Source organism: Aotus nancymaae, unplaced genomic scaffold (assembly GCF_030222135.1).
Source record: "Aotus nancymaae isolate 86718 unplaced genomic scaffold, 86718_ANA_hifiasm-v0.15.2.pri h1tg000053l, whole genome shotgun sequence".
Lineage (NCBI taxonomy): Eukaryota > Metazoa > Chordata > Mammalia > Primates > Aotidae > Aotus > Aotus nancymaae.
Window position 1 is genome coordinate 7158368 of NW_026988467.1, and position 17036 is coordinate 7175403.

A 17036-nucleotide genomic window follows, 5' to 3' on the forward strand; every position below is an offset into this window, starting at 1 on the left:
CTCTAGTCTGTTGTATGTCTGTACCTCTCCCCTGAACTCGGCTTGTTCTCCCATTTGCCTATTTAGTGTCACCACTTGGATAGATATCTAATAGGTTTCTCAGACTTAACTCGGTAAACACAACTCCTGATACTCCCCTCAAGCCTACTCCATAGCCATCTTACTCTTCTTTTTTTTGGAGACGTGTGGGCTTGCTCTGTCGCCCAGGCTGGAGTGCAATGGCATGATCATGGTTCACTGCAGCCTTGAACTTCTAGACTCAGGCGATCCTCGCACCTCAACCTCCCAAATAGGCTGTGAGGGCAATCTGGCTGTGACGTCTGTCACGCTGTTGATCACCAGGGTTGATCCGGCTGATCTGGCTGGCTAGGCGGGTGTCCCCTTCCTCCCTCACCGCTCCATGTATGTCCCTCCTGAAGTTGCGCCCTCCGTCAAAGAGAATGACCATCCCCAGTAGAGGAGGACTGGTCTTCGGTTGGGCTATATGAGTAGCTGCACTCCCCGGCTAGAACTCCAAACAAGCTCTCAAGGTCCTGGATAGCTGGTACTATAGGCACACGCCATCATACTTCACTATCATTCCCTTCTCAATTAAAGATAGTGCTGTTCTTTTAGCTGCTTAGGCCAAAAACTTGTGGAGTCATCCTTGACTCTTTCTTTCACAGCCCACATTCCATCCATTGCAAATCACATTGGCTGTGTGTTCCAGACACCCAGAATCTAATGACTCTTCTTACCACTCTGCTGCCACCATCTGGGCCAGCTCAGCATCACCTCTCACACGGATTATTGCAGTAGCCTCGCATCTTGTGTCTTCTTCACTTGCCCCCTTGCCTCTCCCTGCGTTTTGTTTTCAGCATCAGCTACCAGAGAGATCCTTAAAAATATGTCAGATCATGTCACTTCTCTGCCCAAAGCTCTGCAGTGTCTTCCTCTTTCCCCTCTGTGTTTGCTGTTTCTCCTCCTTCAGTTGTTCTGTTCCAGGCATGCTGGGCTTCATCTGTTCCTGCGGCATGACAGGTGGCATCTGCCTTGGGACTCTTGCATTATCTTTGCTTAGAACATTCTCGCTGGATGCTGTGGCTCATGCCTGGATTCCCAGCACTTTGGGAGGCTAAGGCGGGCGGCTCACTTAAGGTCAGGAGTTTGAGACCAGCCTGGCCAACGTGGCGAAACTGTGTCTGTACTAAAAATACAAAAATTAGCTGGGTGTGGTTGTGCGCACCTGTAATCCCAGCTAGTCAGGAGGCTGAAGGGGGAGAATTGCTTGAACCCAGGAGGTGGAGGTGGCAGCAAACTGAGATTGCACCACTGCACTCCATCCTGGGCAACAGAGTGAGACACTGTCTAAAAAAAAATTGATTGACGAGGTCTAGAGAATGTAAAAGCTGTGTTGTTTCTAAATCATTTGTTAATCATGGTAATAGAATTACTTCAAAAGAATTTCATTCTTATTGTGTGATTGCTTGAGTTTCTAATTCCTAACTTAGTGCTGTGTCTAGGATGTGGAAGGTGATCAGAAAATACTGGTGGTGTCAAGGGATAGTGGGTATATATTAGGTAACTTCCTCTCCAGAGAGAGCAGATGAACAGTTGTTTCCACTTGCTCAGGTGCTATGCCTATCACAGATGCTTTGGGAGGTTTTATACTGAATATGTTCCTCTTGCCCATTAGTACTGTTTTTTGTTTTTTTGAGACAGAGTCTTGCTCTGTTGTCAGGCTGGAGTGCAGTGGCACTATCTTGGCTTACTGCAACTACAGGCACGTGTCACCATGCCCAGCTAATTTTCTGTATTTTAGTAGAGATGGAGTTTCACCATGGCCAGGATGGTCTCAATCTCCTGACCTGTGATCTGCCCTTTTCGGCCTCCCAAAGTGCTGGGATTACAGATGTGAGCCACCGAACCCAGCCAGTACTATTCTTTTCCTGAAGAAATGGAGTTCTACAGGCAAGGTGGCTCATGCCTGTAATCCCAACACTTTGGGAGGCCAAGGCGGGTGGATTGCTTGAGCCCAGGAGTTTGAGACCAGTCTAGGCAATATAATGAAACCTTGTCTCTACAGAAAAAAATACAAAAAAGTAGCCAGGTCTGGTGGGGCATACCTGTAGTCCCAGTTTCTTGGGGTAAGGGCTGAGGTGGGAGGATCGCTTGAGCCCGGGAGGTAGAGATTGCAGTGATTGTGCAATTGCACTCCAGCCTGGATGACAGAGCAAGACCCTTTCTCAAAAGGAAGTTGTATCCAGTCCTTAATGACACTGAGCCCATCTGTGAGTAACTAGTCCCTACCAAAAATACTTCAGAATTTTATTATTATTATTATTTTTATTTTTATTTTTTGAGACGGAGTTTCGCTCTTGTTACCCAGGCTGGAGTGCAATGGTGTGATCTCGGCTCACCGCAACCTCCGCCTCCTGGGTTCAGGCAATTATCCTGCCTCAGCCTCCTAAGTAGCTGGGATTACAGGCACGCGCCACCATGCCCAGCTAATTTTTTGTATTTTTAGTAGAGATGGGGTTTCACTATGTTGACCAGGATGGTCTCGATCTCTTGACCTCGTGATCCACCCGCCTCAGCCTCCCAAAGTGCTGAGATTACAGGCGTGAGCCACCGCGCCCGGCTTATTATTATTTGTAAACAGTTTTACTCTTGTTGACCAGGCTGGTCTCAAATTCCTGACCTCAGGTGATCTGCCTGCCTCGGCCTCCCAAAGTGCTAGGATTATAGACATGAGCCACCGTTCCCAGCCCAACTGCATTTTTAAAGAAGCAATAAATTGATCTTGTTCAAATACACAGTCTGAATTACTGGGTTCTTTTGAAACTAAACTTAATTACTAAGATTTCTATTTTCCTTTCTCTTTTTCAGCACTTATTTCTATAGCAATCTCCCAGCTGATGCCAGTAAGCTTCATTGAACAAAAAATGAGGTTTAGAAAGTCAAAATAATCATTGTGAAATAATCTCCTGTTTGTTTGGAGATCTTTATTTGAGGTGAATTTGGTTATGATGTCAGTCCTGTGATTTCAGCAGGACTGTTCTTTTTATCCATTGTCAGTGAGTGTTCATTAATACTTAAATGCAACTTTCTTTTTTTTTTTGAGATGGAGTTTCGCTCTTGTTACCCAGGCTGGAGTGCAATGGCGTCATCTCGGTTCACCGCAACCTCCGTCTCCTGGGTTCAAGCAGTTCTCCTGCCTCAGCCTCCCAAGTAGCTGGGACTACAGGAGTGCGCCACTATGCCCAGCTAATTTTTGTATTTTTAGTAGAGACGGGGTTTCACCATGTTGACCAGGATGGTCTCGATCTTTTGACCTGGTGATCCACCCGTCTCGGCCTCCCAAAGTGCTGGGATTATAGGCGTGAGCCACCGTGCCCAGCCTATTAAATGCAACTTTCTTCTGGGACAGACTCTCGCTCTGTCAGGCTGGAGGGCAGTGGCGTGATCTTGGCTCACTGCACGCTCTGCCTCCCAGGTTCCAGAGATTCTCTGCCTCAGCATTCCAAGTAGCTGGGATTACAGGCACCCATAACCACACCTGGCAAATTTTTGTATTTTCAGTAGAGATAGGGTTTCGACATGTTGGCCAGGCTGGTCTTGAACTCTTGACCTCAAATGATCCACCTACCTTGGCCTCCCAAAGTGTGGAGATTCCAGGCATGAGCCACTGCGCCCGGCATAATGTAATTTTCTACTAAATGACTGGTTTTGACATGCTTCGTGTCATTAGCTCTGCTGTTCAGCTGAAATAGCAGGATAGGAAATGGTCATGTGATTGCTGACAGGTGGCAGTGCTGCTGGGACAGGCCCAGCCTTCTAGAGACATGTATCTCAGGCAGGAAACACAGGACCCAGATGGTTCAGACTGTTGGGTTAGCCTCTGGCCTTCGACAGGTCACCCTGACCAGCCAGATCAGCCCCAGGACTGAGAAAAGCACTGCAGGATGAAGAATGGGATCTCATTAAATGCAGGGGAAGTAATGTAAGAAGGATGGCTTTTCATAACCCATCCTAACCCTTCCCTCCCCTATTTGCTTTGCTTTGCTTTTCATACTTCTTAGCATCTTGGATCTCTTACTTTAAGTGGAACTAGAGTGGCTGGGTGTGGTGGCTCACGCCTATGATCCCAGCACTTTGGGAGGCTGAGACGGGCAGATCATTTGAGGTCAGAGTTCAAGACTAGCCTGGCCTACATGGCAAAACCCCATATCTACTAAAAATAGAAAAATTAGCCAGGCATGGTCACACACACCTGTAATTCTAGTTACTCGGGAGGCTGAGGCAGAAGAATCGCTTTAATCCAGGAAAAGGAGGTTGCAGTGAACCAAGATCATGCCACTGTACTCCAGCCTGGGCAACAGAGCGAGACTCCATTTCAAAAAAAAAAGGAACTGGAGCTTAATATTCCCCTTGCAACATCACAGTGCTGGTTGAATAGTTACTTGCCTTGAAGGACTGGTAAGCCTTTGACAAGGACAGGTTACTTGGGAAGTTTTCTTGCTTACCTGTAGAAGCTAAGCTGCTCACGGACAGTAGCACAGACAAGTAGTAAAGCTCAGGGATTGTTTTTTCCTACAGTTGAGAGAGAGAAGACACTGTAAGGAATACTTTATCTTTTAATCAGAATGTGTGTTAAAAATATTTTGCCACAAGGATTTAAATGGAGGTGCCAGTTTAGTATGAGAGAGAAGTCTTCCTGTTTACTGTGTCAAACCCAATCCAACAGCTTCACTGTTTGTTTGTTTGTTTCTTCTGATAAAGGATCTTGCTTTGTCACCCAGGCTGGAGTGCAATGATGTGAGCATGGCTCACTGCAGCCTTGACTTCCCCAGTTCATGTGATCCTCCTGCCTCAGCCTCCCAAGTAGCTGGGACTACAGGCACGTGCCACCAGGCCCAGCTAATTTTTTTTTCTTTCTTTTTTTTTAGAGATGGGGTTTCTCCATGTTGATCAGACTGGTCTCAAACTCCTGACCTCAGGTGATCCACTTGCCTCGGCCTCCCAAAGTGCTGGGATTACAGGTGTGAACCACTGTGCCTGGCCGTTCCCCACTCCCCCACAGCTAATTTTTGTAGAGATAGGATTTTGCCACATTGTCTATGCTGGTCTTCATCTCCTGGGCTCGAGCAACCCGCCTGCCTTGGCCTTCCAAAGTACTGGGATTATAGGCATGAGCCACTGTGCCCAGCCTCAGTTTCACTGTTGATTAATATCTTAACTACTTTTCAAAACTCTAGTAAGGTAGAATTCACCTACAAAAAGAAAAATCTCTTGTGGAATTTTTAAACTTTCCCCAGTGAAATGTTTTACCGGTAGCGTGTGCCTAATTAGGAATTTCATCTCTACGTATTTCTATTTTTGGTGTCAATAGAAAATAAATATTGAAGACATATTATTTATAGCCAGACTTGCAGATTGATATGAGCCTTTAGAAATTCAGTATTTAAAAACATACACAGTCTGTTGCCAAAAGTGTTAACACCACCGTGCAGACTCTTTCACTGAAGGATCCTACAGCAAATGCAGAAAACATCCCCTTCAGTGCCTATGGCACTCACTCCATCTGAACAAACAGCACAGTAAAACCTGAAAGGACAGAGGAACAGCATCAGTTTTTAGGTTTAATCATCTCAGAAATATTCTTTTTTTTTTTTTTTTTTAGACAGGGTCTCACTCTGTCACTCAGGCTGGAGTATAGTGGCTCAATCTTAGCTCATTGTGACCTCTGCCTCCCGGGTTCAAGCAATTCTCCTGCCTCAGCCTCCCTAGTAGCTGATATTATAGGCGTGTACCACCATGCCCAGCTAATCTTTTGTATTTTTAGTAGAGACGGGGTTTTACTGTGTTGGCCAGGCTGGTCTTGAATTCCAGACCTCAGGTGATCCGCCTGCCTTGGCCTCCCAAAGTGCTGGGTTTACAGGTGTGAGCCACCGTGCCTGGCTAGAAACATATTCTTGAATGCAAACCTAAATATAATTTGTTTCCATGCTTTCCTACTGTGGAACAGAAATGCCCAGTCTAGGCAGACTAATTTTTCCTTTGACATAGATTGTATGCTTTTTTTTTCTTTGAGAAGGAATCTTGCTCTGTCACCCAGGCTGGAGAACAGTGGCGTGATCTTGGCTCACTGCAGCCTCTGCCTTCCAGGATCAAGCAGTTCTCCTGCCTCAGCTGAGTAGCTGAGTCCCAAATAGCTGGGACTACAGGCACATGCTACCACGCCCAGCTAATTTTTTGTATTTTTAGTAGAGACCAGGTTTTGCTATGTTAGCCAGGATGGTCTTGATCTCCTCAGCCTCCCAAAGTGCTGGGATTACATGTGCGAGCCACCGCACCCAGCTTTTTTTTTTTCTTTTTGAGATGGAGTCTTGCTCTGTTGCCCAGGCTGGAGTACAGTGGCGTGATCTCAGCTCACTGCAACCTCCGCCTCTCAGGTTCAAGCAATTATCCTGCATCAGCCTCCCTAGTAGCTGGGATTACAGGCGCATGCCACCATGCCTGGCAGAGTTTTGTATTTTTTTTAGTAGCAACAGAGTTTCACCATATTGGCCAGGCTGGTCTCAAACTCCTGACCTTGTGATCCACTCGCCTCAGCCTCTCAAAGTGCTGGGATTACAGGTGTGAGCCACCACATCCGACCTTTTTTTTCTTTGAGACAGGGTTTCACTCTGTTGCCCAGGCTAGAGTGCAGTGGCACGATCTCGGCTCACTGCAACCTCCATCTCCCAGACTCAAGTGATTCTCCTGCCTCAGCCTCCTGAGTAGCTGGATTTCAGGCAGGTGCCACCATGCCTGGCTAATTTTGTATTTTTAGGAGAGACAAGTTTTCACCATGTGGCCAGGCTGATCTCAAACTCCTGACCTCAGGAGTAAGGTCAGGAGCACTCATTTACAGTAATGGTTAAGGAACCAAGGTTCTCAAGAGAAGTGAGTTGCCCAGAGCCGAGGTGAACCGGGTGCCAGAATAAGAATTAGCTCCACCTGCCTTGGCCTCCCACAGTGCTGGGATTATAGGCGTAAGCCACCATACCCGGCCCTATTTTTTCATTTTTAAAAATCCAGACATAATTTTTGCTGAAATTTTACATCACTCCTAAAAGCACATTCAAAGGAAAATATAACTAAGATCCATTAGCTGAAATATTTCTCAAACTTCTTCACATTTCAGAATGTTGAGAATGGAGACCAGCTCTTCTGTGTCTTTTTTTTTTTTTTTTTTGGAGATAGGGCCTCCCTCTGTCACCCAGGCTGGAGTGCAATGACATGACTCACTACAACTTCCACCTCCCAGGCTTAAGTGACCCTCTTACCTCAGCCTCCCAAGTACCTGGGACTACAGGTGCATGACACCATGCCCAGCTAACTTTTTCTGTTTTTTGTAGAGATGTCTCACCATCTTGCCCAGGCTGGTCTTGAACTCCTGACTTCACACGATCCTCCCACCTCAGCCTCTCAAAGTGCTGGGGTTATAGGCATGAGCCATTGGGTCCAGCCCTATATCAGTTTTTGACTTCAAGTTGTCATTGTCCTTGTTTTTCTACCCAGAATCATCTCTTGATCAGTAACTATTTATTAAATGAAAACTAAACCTGATTCTTTAATATTATAACTGTAAAGAATTTTACAACAGAAGGAATTTGTATTTAACTTAATTTGGTTTCATACTCAAATTATAGAACAACTAAAAGAGAGGCTGCGCGCAGTGGCTCACGCTCGTAATCCCAACACTTTGGAAGGCCAAGGCGGGTGGATCACCTGAGGTCAGGAGTTTGAGACCAGCCTAACCAAGGTAGTGAAACCCGGTCTCTACTAAAAATACAAAATTAGCTGGGCATGGTGCACATGCCTGTAATCCCAGCTACTTGGGAGGCTGAGGCAGGAGAATCACTTGAACTCAGGAGGCAGAGGTTGCAGTGAGCTGAGATTGCACCATTTCACTTCAGCCTGGGCAACAAGAGTGAAATTCTATCTTAAAACAAATAAAACAAACAAACTAAAAGAGATACTTATGAAGTTTTTAAAAATTCCCTACACTTGAATTTTAGATGTGAGGTTTTTTTTAAGTTTTAGTCTGTGAGTTCCTGAAGAGCAGAGAGCCCTGTCCTAGCAATTTTTGTTCTAGCAGTGTCTGGCTACTATTTGTAGTAGATACACTTACCAATTGTGAAGAAGGTAAAGATGATATTACCAACCAGGTTGTACAGGAGAGGTTGGCTGCAGTATCGGGAAGATCTGGGCCTAAAAATCAATACACTGGGTGATACATTAATTTACTACTTATTACAAGAAATCTGTGGCATAAGCCCGACACCAGAAGGCACTAATCCTTGAACTCTCATTCTTATTTTGGCACTGGGTTCATCTTGGCTCTGGGCAACTCACTTCTCTTGAGAACCTTGGTTCTTTTACCATGACTGTAAATGAATGCTACAAAAACAGTTCAGAAGTAATAATAAGAGTTATTAATGTCATCATTGGTAGATAAATAATGTTTACCATTTTTCTTTTTCTTTTTTTTTTTTTGAGACGGAGTTTCCCTCTTTTTGCCCAGGCTGGAGTGCAATGGCTGATCTTGGCTCACTGCGACTTCCACCTCCCAGGTTCAAGGGATTCTCCTGCCTCAGCCTCCTGAGTAGCTGGGATTACAGGCATGTGCCACCATGCCTGGCTAATTTTGTATTTTTGGTAGAGATGGGGTTTCTCCATGTTGGTCAGGGTGGTCTTGAATTCCCAAACTCAGGTGATCCGTCCACCTTGGCCTCCCAAAGGGCTGAGATTACAGGTGTGAGCCACAGCTCCTGGCCTTGTTGACTATTTTTTAAATTCATGTTAACTTGCGATTTTGGTGAAAAAATATTTCATGGGAATTCTGACCTGTAGTAAGGAAAAATGACTTACTATGCACAGACTTTCTGTAGTAGAAGCTGGCGAGTTTGAGTTCGGCTAATTACAAGGCATGTTGCAGCTTCCTGTCCTTCCCCATCACTTAAGTAGATTCTCAGTTTTCAGTTTTTTTTAGAATTAAAGTTATTAACTGACTGTTTCTGCTAAGAATAATTTGCAAGACAGAATCTGAAATAACATATTAAGTAATAATCAGGTTGGGCGTGCCTGTCGCCCTCAGCCCTGCAGTTATTAGCTAATGCTAGACTGTTGGGACTGGTCTCCAGGGAGTCTGTAATTTGAGACATTGGTCCTGTCATTGTCTCCCATTTAATGGCTTCCTATGCCAGAAGAAGTAAGTGTGGATTAAAAGTTAAACTCAGTTTACCCACAGCTATCTTCACCGTATTAAGATTTTTGGCTTTTCAAAGAAGTGAAGTAGGTGATTGCCCTTGATAATAGGGGCAGAAAAAATGGGGCAGGCCGCAATTAAACATATAACAGGAATCCCAGAGAGCACCCAAGCCATCTCCACAGGTAAGAAATGCATGTTGAGCTGCCAGGTATAAGAACCTACCTTAGCAGAACAAAGAACTGGAGAGCCAGGCTGGTAATCCCAACCAAGAACGCTGTCGCCCGGCTGCATGGAACACAGTGAATTACATTTTACATTACTCGTTTAGTGATGAAATAGCTTCCAGAAACCAAATTCAGGTTCTGTTTGGTGATAATGTTACATTTAACTACAGAGATTTAAACAGAATGAAGATGAATTGAGATCCATTGCATTCTAATAAAACTACATCTAATAACACTTCAGTAAGAATATTAATAATAGCTACCACTTATTGAGCTCTTGTTATGTAGCAGGCTTTGTTGGTACTGATCTTTTTTTTTTTTTTTTTTTTTTTTTTTTTTGAGACGGAGTTTCGCTCTTGTTGCCCAGGCTGGAGTGCAGTGGTGCAATCTTGGCTCACTGCAGCCTCTGCTTCCCAGGTTCAAGCAATTCTGCCTCAGCCTCCCGAGTAGCTGGAATTACAGGCACTCGCCACCATGCCCAGCTAATTTTTGTATTTTTAGTAGAGATGGGCTTTCACCGTGTTGGCCAGGATGGTCTCGGTATCTTTCTTTTTTTCTGAAACAGAGTTTCCCTCTTGTCACCCAGGCTGGAGTCCAATGGTGCGATCTCGGCTCACTACAACCTCTGCCTACCGGGTTCAAGCGATTCTCCTGGCTCAGCCCAAGTAGCTGAGATTACAGGTGTGTGCCACCATGCCCAGCTAATTTTTTTTTTTTTAGTAGAGATGGGGTTTCACCATGTTGGCCAGGCTGGTCTCGAACTCCTGATCTCAGCTGATCTACCCGCCTCAACCTCCCAAAGTGCTGTTCCCAGCACTTTGTTCCCAGCGTGTGCCTTGTAGGGATATGGAGGAAGTACTCTTCAGGAAAGGGACGGATCCTAGTTCTTCAAAACCCACCTTTGGCAGCAATAGGAGCTCACCGTAACCTTAAGTCTTCTGTGGCTCTGAAGGTTTCTAGTCTGGTCTGAGCCCAAGTTGGCTGTGTTAACACTTAATGGAACTGAGCTGGATATTTGAGACAGGTTATAGATGTGACAAGAGAGAAAGACAGCTTCCTTTATGCTGAGAGATCAGCTTCCCCCAGCCCCTCCCCATCCCTTGGGCATCACCTGGAAACCTGAGCTCATCCCCAATGATAGGGCTAAAAGCTCTTTGTTCCATCATTCCCTGAAGTCTGTTTCAGAACTGCAGCAGCTCCCTTGAGGACCCATGGCTCTTATACTAAGCCTTACTCTCCTTCTCTCTCTCTTGGGAATAGTACCTGAAACCTGAGATGGGTGGGCATGTCTGACGCCAGCTGTCAGTCTGGCACCAGCCTCCTGGGTTTAAGCAATTCTCATGCCTCAGCCTCTCAAGTAGCTGGGATTATAGGTGCCAGGCACCACACCTGGCTAATTTTTTATATTTTTGGTAGAGATAGGATTTCACCATGTTGGCCAGGCTGGTCTTGAACTCCTGGCCTCAAGTGATCCACCTACCTCAGCCTCGCAAAGTGCTGGGATTACAGGTGTGAGCTACTGCACTGGCCGAAAGTATTTTTATAAAGCCAGGCATGGTGGTTCACACCTGTCATCCCAGCATTTTGAGAAGCTGAGGTGGAAGGATCACTTGAGCTCTGGGTCCTGAACTCCTGGGATCAAGTGATCCTCCCACCTTGGCTTCCCAAAGTGGAAAGCAAAGCCTGGGCAACAAAATGCGACTCCATCTCTATAAAAAATAGAAAAATTAGCTGGGTGTGGTGGTGTGTGCCTGCAGCCCCAGCTACATGAGAAGATGAGGCAAGAGGATCCTTGAGCCCAGGAGATCACAGTTGCAGTGAGCCATGTTCAAATCGAACCTCCTAGCTTTCCCAGCGTGGGTGATAGAACAAGATTCTGTCTCAAAAAAGAGAAATGTCAAGGCTGGGTGTGGTGGCTCATGCCTGTAATCTTAGCACATTGAGAGTCTGAGGCAGGAGGATCAGTTAAAGCCAGGAGTTTTAGACCAGCCTGGCCAAAATAGTGAGACTTTGTCTCTACAAAAAAAAATTTATTTTTGAAACAGAGTCTCACTCTGTCACCCAGGCTGGAGTGCAGTGGCGCAATCTTGGCTCACTACAATCTCTGCTGCCTGGGTTCAAGCGATTCTTCTGCCTCAGCCTCCTGAGTAGCTGGGATTACAAGCGCTGGCCGCCATACCTGGCTAATTTTTGTATTTTTAGTAGAGATGGGATTTCACCATCTTGGCCAGGCTGGTCTTGAACTCCTGACCTCATGAGCCACCTGCCTCCGCCTCCCAAAGTGCTGGGATTACAGGCGTGAGCTACCACGCCTCGCCGTTTTATTGATTTAAAAAAAAAAAATGCTTTTAGGCCACAGTGATTCATACCTGTAAGCCCAGGACTTTGTAAGGCCAAAGTGGGCAGGTCGCTTCAAGTTTCTGGGCCCAGGAGTTTGAGACTAACGTAGGCAATATGGTAAAAACCCCAAGTCTACAAAAAAAACAATTAGCCAGGGCCGGGCATGGTGGCTCATGCCTGTAATCCCAGCACTTTGGGAGGCCAAGGCAGGTGGATCACGAGGTCAGGAGATTGAGATCATTCTGGCCAACATGGTGAAACCCTGTCTCTACTAAAAATACAAAAAAATTAGCTGGGCGTGGTGGCACACACCTGTAGTCCCAGCTACTCAGGAGGCTAAGGCAGGAGAATTGCTTGAACCCAGGAAGCAGAGATTGCAGTGAGCTGAGATCACGCCACTGCACTACAGCCTGGGTGACAGTGTGAGACTCCATCTCAAAAACAAACAAACAAACAAAAAAAACAGCTAATACATGCCTGTAGTCCCAGCTACTTGGGAGGCTGAAGTCGGAGGATCACTTGAACCTGGGAGATGGCGGTAACATTGAGCCGAGATTGCACCACTGTACTCCAGCCCGGGCAACAGTGAGATCCTGTCTCAAAAATCAAAAAACAAGAGAATTTTTTTAAAAAATTAAAAAACAAAAGACAACTGTAGTAACATAAAGTGCAACATTAATAATAGCTGTATTCATAGCATGTTTGCTAATTGCCAAATGTAGTTTTATGTCCTGGATCTGTGTTGTTTTATTTAATCCTCACATCAATCAGGAGGCAGGTAGTATTATTTGCTCCATTTTAAGATTGATAAAAACTGGGACAAGGTGGGCATTGTGGCTCATGCCTGTAATACGAGCGGTCTGGGAAGCCGAGGTGGGTAGATCATTTAAGGTCAGGAGTTTGAGATCAGCCTGGCCAACACGGTGAAACCCTGACTCTACTAAAAATACAAAAATTAGCCAGGCGTGGTGGCGGGGACCTGTAATCCCAGCTATTTGGGAGGCTGAGGCAGGGAAAATTGCTTGAAGCCGGGAGGCGGAGGTTGCAGTTAGCTGAGATCGCACCACTGCACTCCAGCCTGGGTGACAGAGTGAGAATCTGTCTCAAAAAAAAAAAACAAAAAACCTGGGACAAAAGGAAGGTTAAGTTAGGGTTAGGTTGCCCAAGGTCATGCAGTTGGAGCTGCAATTTGAAGCCAGGTAGCCTAATTTCAGGGTGTAGGCTTTTAACTATTCTGTATACTTTCTTTTTTTCTTTTTTTTTTTTTTTTGAGACGGAGTTTCGCTCTTGTTACCCAGGCTGGAGTACAATGGCGCGATCTCAGCTCACCGCTACCTCTGCCTCCTGGGTTCAGGTAATTCTCCTGCCTCAGCCTCCTGAGTAGCTGGGATTACAGGCACGCACCACCATGCCCAGCTAATTTTTTGTATCTTTAGTAGAGACGGGGTTTCACCATGTTGACCAGGATGGTCTCGATCTCTTGACCTCGTGATCCACCCGCCTCGGCCTCCCAAAGTGCTGGGATTACAGGCGTGAGCCACCGCGCCCAGCCCCCCAACTATTCTGTATACTTTCTTGTGGAATCTGACTAATCCAAGCAGAAAGACCTGTAGTACTGACAGGCTACTGAACAGTGATGGCCCCTGTGCACAAGCCCTACCTACCCACTCAGCCTGTCCTATCAGCTCTTTTTGAAGAAACTTTAAAATGTATTATGAATATTGGTAGAGAAATAAAGATAATCTGATGGGGAAACGAGTAGGATACCATCAACAGGAATATTCAGGGGATAGGGCTCTTGGAAATTCAGAGTGTAACGACAGAAATGAAAACTAGGCAGATTGGAGGATGAAATTGAGGCTATCTGGAAATTAGAGCATGAAGGCAGGTGGTGGAAAATAAGAAAAAATGATTAAATACTTCAGCTCTAAATAATAGAGATTTTTAGCCCAGGCACAGTGGCTCACGCCTGTAATCCCAGCACTTCGGGAGGCCAAGGCGAATGGACCACTTAAGACCAGGAGTTTGAGACCAGCCTGGCCAAGATGTTGAAACCCCATCTCTACTAAAAATCCAAAAGTTAACTGGGTATGGTTCTGCATGAACCATACTGAATTCAATATGGTTGAACCCGGGAGGCAGACGTTGCGGTGAGCCAAGATCACACCATTGCACTCCAGCCTGGGCAATAAGAGCAAAACTTCGTCTCAAAAAAAAAAAAAGAAAAAAGAAATGGCATTATAAGCACATAATACAGAGTTATGGCAGTAACTGCCAGAAGAAATAGCTGAAAAAGTTAAAAGTGGTTGCCTCTGGGAGCTGGATGGAAGGGATGGTGAGTGGGATATGATTGATGGCTGTTGGTTTTCATTAAGGACCTTTTTCGCCCTGTGATTTTCTAGATCTGTATATATGAATTAGTTGAATAAGAAAGTTTAGGCTGGGTGAGGTAGCTCACACCTGTAATCCCAGCACTTTGGGAGGTTGAGGCAGGCAGATCACAAGGTCAGGAGATCAAGACCATCCTGGCCAACATGGTGAAACCTCGTCTCTACTAAAAATACAAAAAATTAGCTGGGTATAGTGGCACCTGCCTGTAGTCCCAGCTACTCGGGAGGCTGAGGCAGGAGTATTGCTTGAACCCAGGAGGCAGAGGTTGCAGTGAGCCAAGATTGCGCCATTGCACTCCAGCGTGGTGACAGAGGGAGATTCTGTCTTAAAAAAAATTAATAAAAATTTAAAATTGGATACCTTGCATTTAATTACTTCATTAAGTTAGGGAAGGATCAGTGGAATAATTGATATGAAAAACAGGTTTGTAAATTATATACTGTTACAGTGGAAAGTTATGATGTTACTGTCATGTTGACTAAAAGGCAAAAATGCTGTATTTGGTAGATGGTAATGTATTACTTAACTGTGGCTGCAATAGTGCAGGTCACAAAACTTGAGTAACACATGATAATAAACGCTCATTTTTGCTTTTGAGAGTAGGCTCAGCTTGTTGGCTTGACAATCTGAGCCAGGTTTGGTTGCTCTCACTTGGGTTTGCTCATGTGTCCGAGCAGGTGGACTGTAGTTGTTGGCTGGTGGGGGATGGCCGTGTTCCCCACATGTGGAACAGTTGGATGGCTATCAGTGAGAGCATCAGCTTTCTCCCACGTGTTCTGGCATCCTCCACACTATTACTTGTGCCACATTCTTTTGGCAAAAGCAAGTCAAAAAATGTGGGGAAGTCACTTCCATCACTTCATGGTAGGAGCTGCAAATTCACATTGAAAAGGAGGAATGGGCCGGGTATGGTGGCTCATGCCTGCAATCCCAGCACTTTGGAAGGCCAAGGCGGGCAGATCACGAAGTCAGGAATTCGAGACCAGCCTGACCAACATGGTGAAACCCCATCTCTACTAAAAATACAAAAATTCGCTGGGCATGGTGGTGTGTGCCTGTAATCCCAGCTAATTGGGAGGCTGAAGCAGTAGAATTGCTTGAACCCAGGAGGCGGAGGTTGCAGTGAGCTGAGATTGGGCCATTGCACTCCAGCCAGGGTGACAGAATGAGATTCCGTCTTGAAAAGAAAACGAAAAGGAGGGATGGAGACATGGAAGCATTTTTATAGTTCACTTAGCATAATGATTGAAGCCAAAAATTTTTTTTTTTTTGAGATGGAATCTTGCTCTGTCGCCAGGCTGTAGTGCAGTAGAGCGATCTCGGCTCACTCAACCTCCGCCTCCCAGGTTCAAATGATTCTCCTGCCTCAGCCTCCCAAGTAGTTGAGATTACAGGCATGTGCCACCATGCCCAGCTAATTTTTGTATTTTTAGTAGAGACAGGGTTTCACCATGTTGGCCAGGATGGTCTTGATCTCTTGGCTTTGTGATCCACCTGCCTCAGCCTCCCAAAGTGCTGGGATTATAGGCATGAGCCACTGCGCCTGACCAAAGTCAAATATTTTTCATTCATTTATTGGGAATGAGAACATGGAAGGACATCAAAAGATCTGTAACTGGGCTGAGTGTGGTGAGTCATGCTTGTAATCCCAGCACTTTGAGAGACTGAGGTAGAAGGATTGCTTGAGCCCAGGAGTCTGAGACCAGCCTGGGCAACATAACAAGACCCCATCTCTACAAAAAATAATTTTTAAAATAACTAGCCAGCCTATTGGTATGTGCCTGTGTTCCTAGCTACTTAAGAGGCTGAGGTGGGAGCATCACTTGAGCCCAGGAGTTTGAGGATGCAGTGAGCTGTAGTTGCACCACTACACTCTAGCCAGGGTGATAGAGCAAGACCTCATCTTAAAAAAAAAATGTATAACTGAATGTATTTTTTTTTCCTTTGTAGACAACAAGGGAAGTGTCACACTTTTCCATTTAGATCAACAACTTCAAGTTCTTACCATGGAAAATTCTGAGAAGACTGAAGTGGTTCTCCTTGCTTGTGGTTCCTTTAATCCCATCACCAACATGCACCTCAGGTTGTTTGAGCTGGCCAAGGACTACTTGAATGGAACAGGTAGGAGCAGTAACCAAAAGTAGCTTAAAACTAGAGAAACAGTATGCCTGGGTCTGTTTCAGAATACACATTTGATCGACTGGGTACAAATATGCTGTCCTGCTCTCTTGTGCAGTGACTTCTTAGCCAAGAAGGAGGGTGAAGTATGAGGGTAGAATTGAGCATCTGGCTATGGCCTGTGGAATAGAAAGTACAGTCGAGTACAGTGGCTCACACCTGTAATCGCAGTGCTTCAGGAGGCTGAGGTGGAGGAGCACTTGAGGACGGAAATTTAAGACCAACCTGGGAAACAGAGAGAGTCCCCATCTCTACAAAAAATTAGTCGGGTATGGTGGCATGTGCCTGTGGTCCCAGCTACTCGGGAGACTAAAGTAGGAGGATTACTTGAGCCTGGGAGGTGAAGGCTGCAGTGAGCCATGATCACACATTTGCTCACCAGCCTGGGCATCAGAGCAAAACCCTGACCACCCTCCCCCACAAAAAAAGGAATTTGTTTCTGTCATCCCTGTGCTTAAGCTACTTCAGAGTTTCCCATTACTTAAGGCAAAAAGCGAAAGCTGTACTTAGCATACATAAAACCTCCAGGATCAGGTACAGCCTTTTAAAATTTTTCATAAACAATGCATGAATAGGCTGCGGGGGCATGGTGGCTCACACCTGTAATCCCAGCACTTTGGGAGGCAGAGAGGGGCAGATTACCTGAGGTGAGGAGGTTGAGATCA

The 17036-nt window shown here is 45.6% G+C and overlaps 1 protein-coding gene across 4 annotated transcripts in view; it reads left to right on the forward strand.

Annotated features, from left to right (window-relative positions):
* Positions 1-17036, forward strand: part of NMNAT1 (nicotinamide nucleotide adenylyltransferase 1) — a 30322-nt gene that overhangs the window by 4592 nt on the left and 8694 nt on the right. For 2 of the 4 annotated variants that reach the window (XM_064363228.1, XM_064363227.1), the window contains exon 2: positions 16144-16314. In XM_064363228.1, the coding sequence (XP_064219298.1) occupies positions 16200-16314 (115 nt within the window). In that variant the 5' untranslated portion in view covers positions 16144-16199. Of the gene's footprint in view, positions 1-8660; positions 9421-13389; positions 14138-16143; positions 16315-17036 lie in introns of those variants that run through there. The other 2 variants (XM_064363226.1, XM_064363229.1) reach the window with 2 other exon arrangements.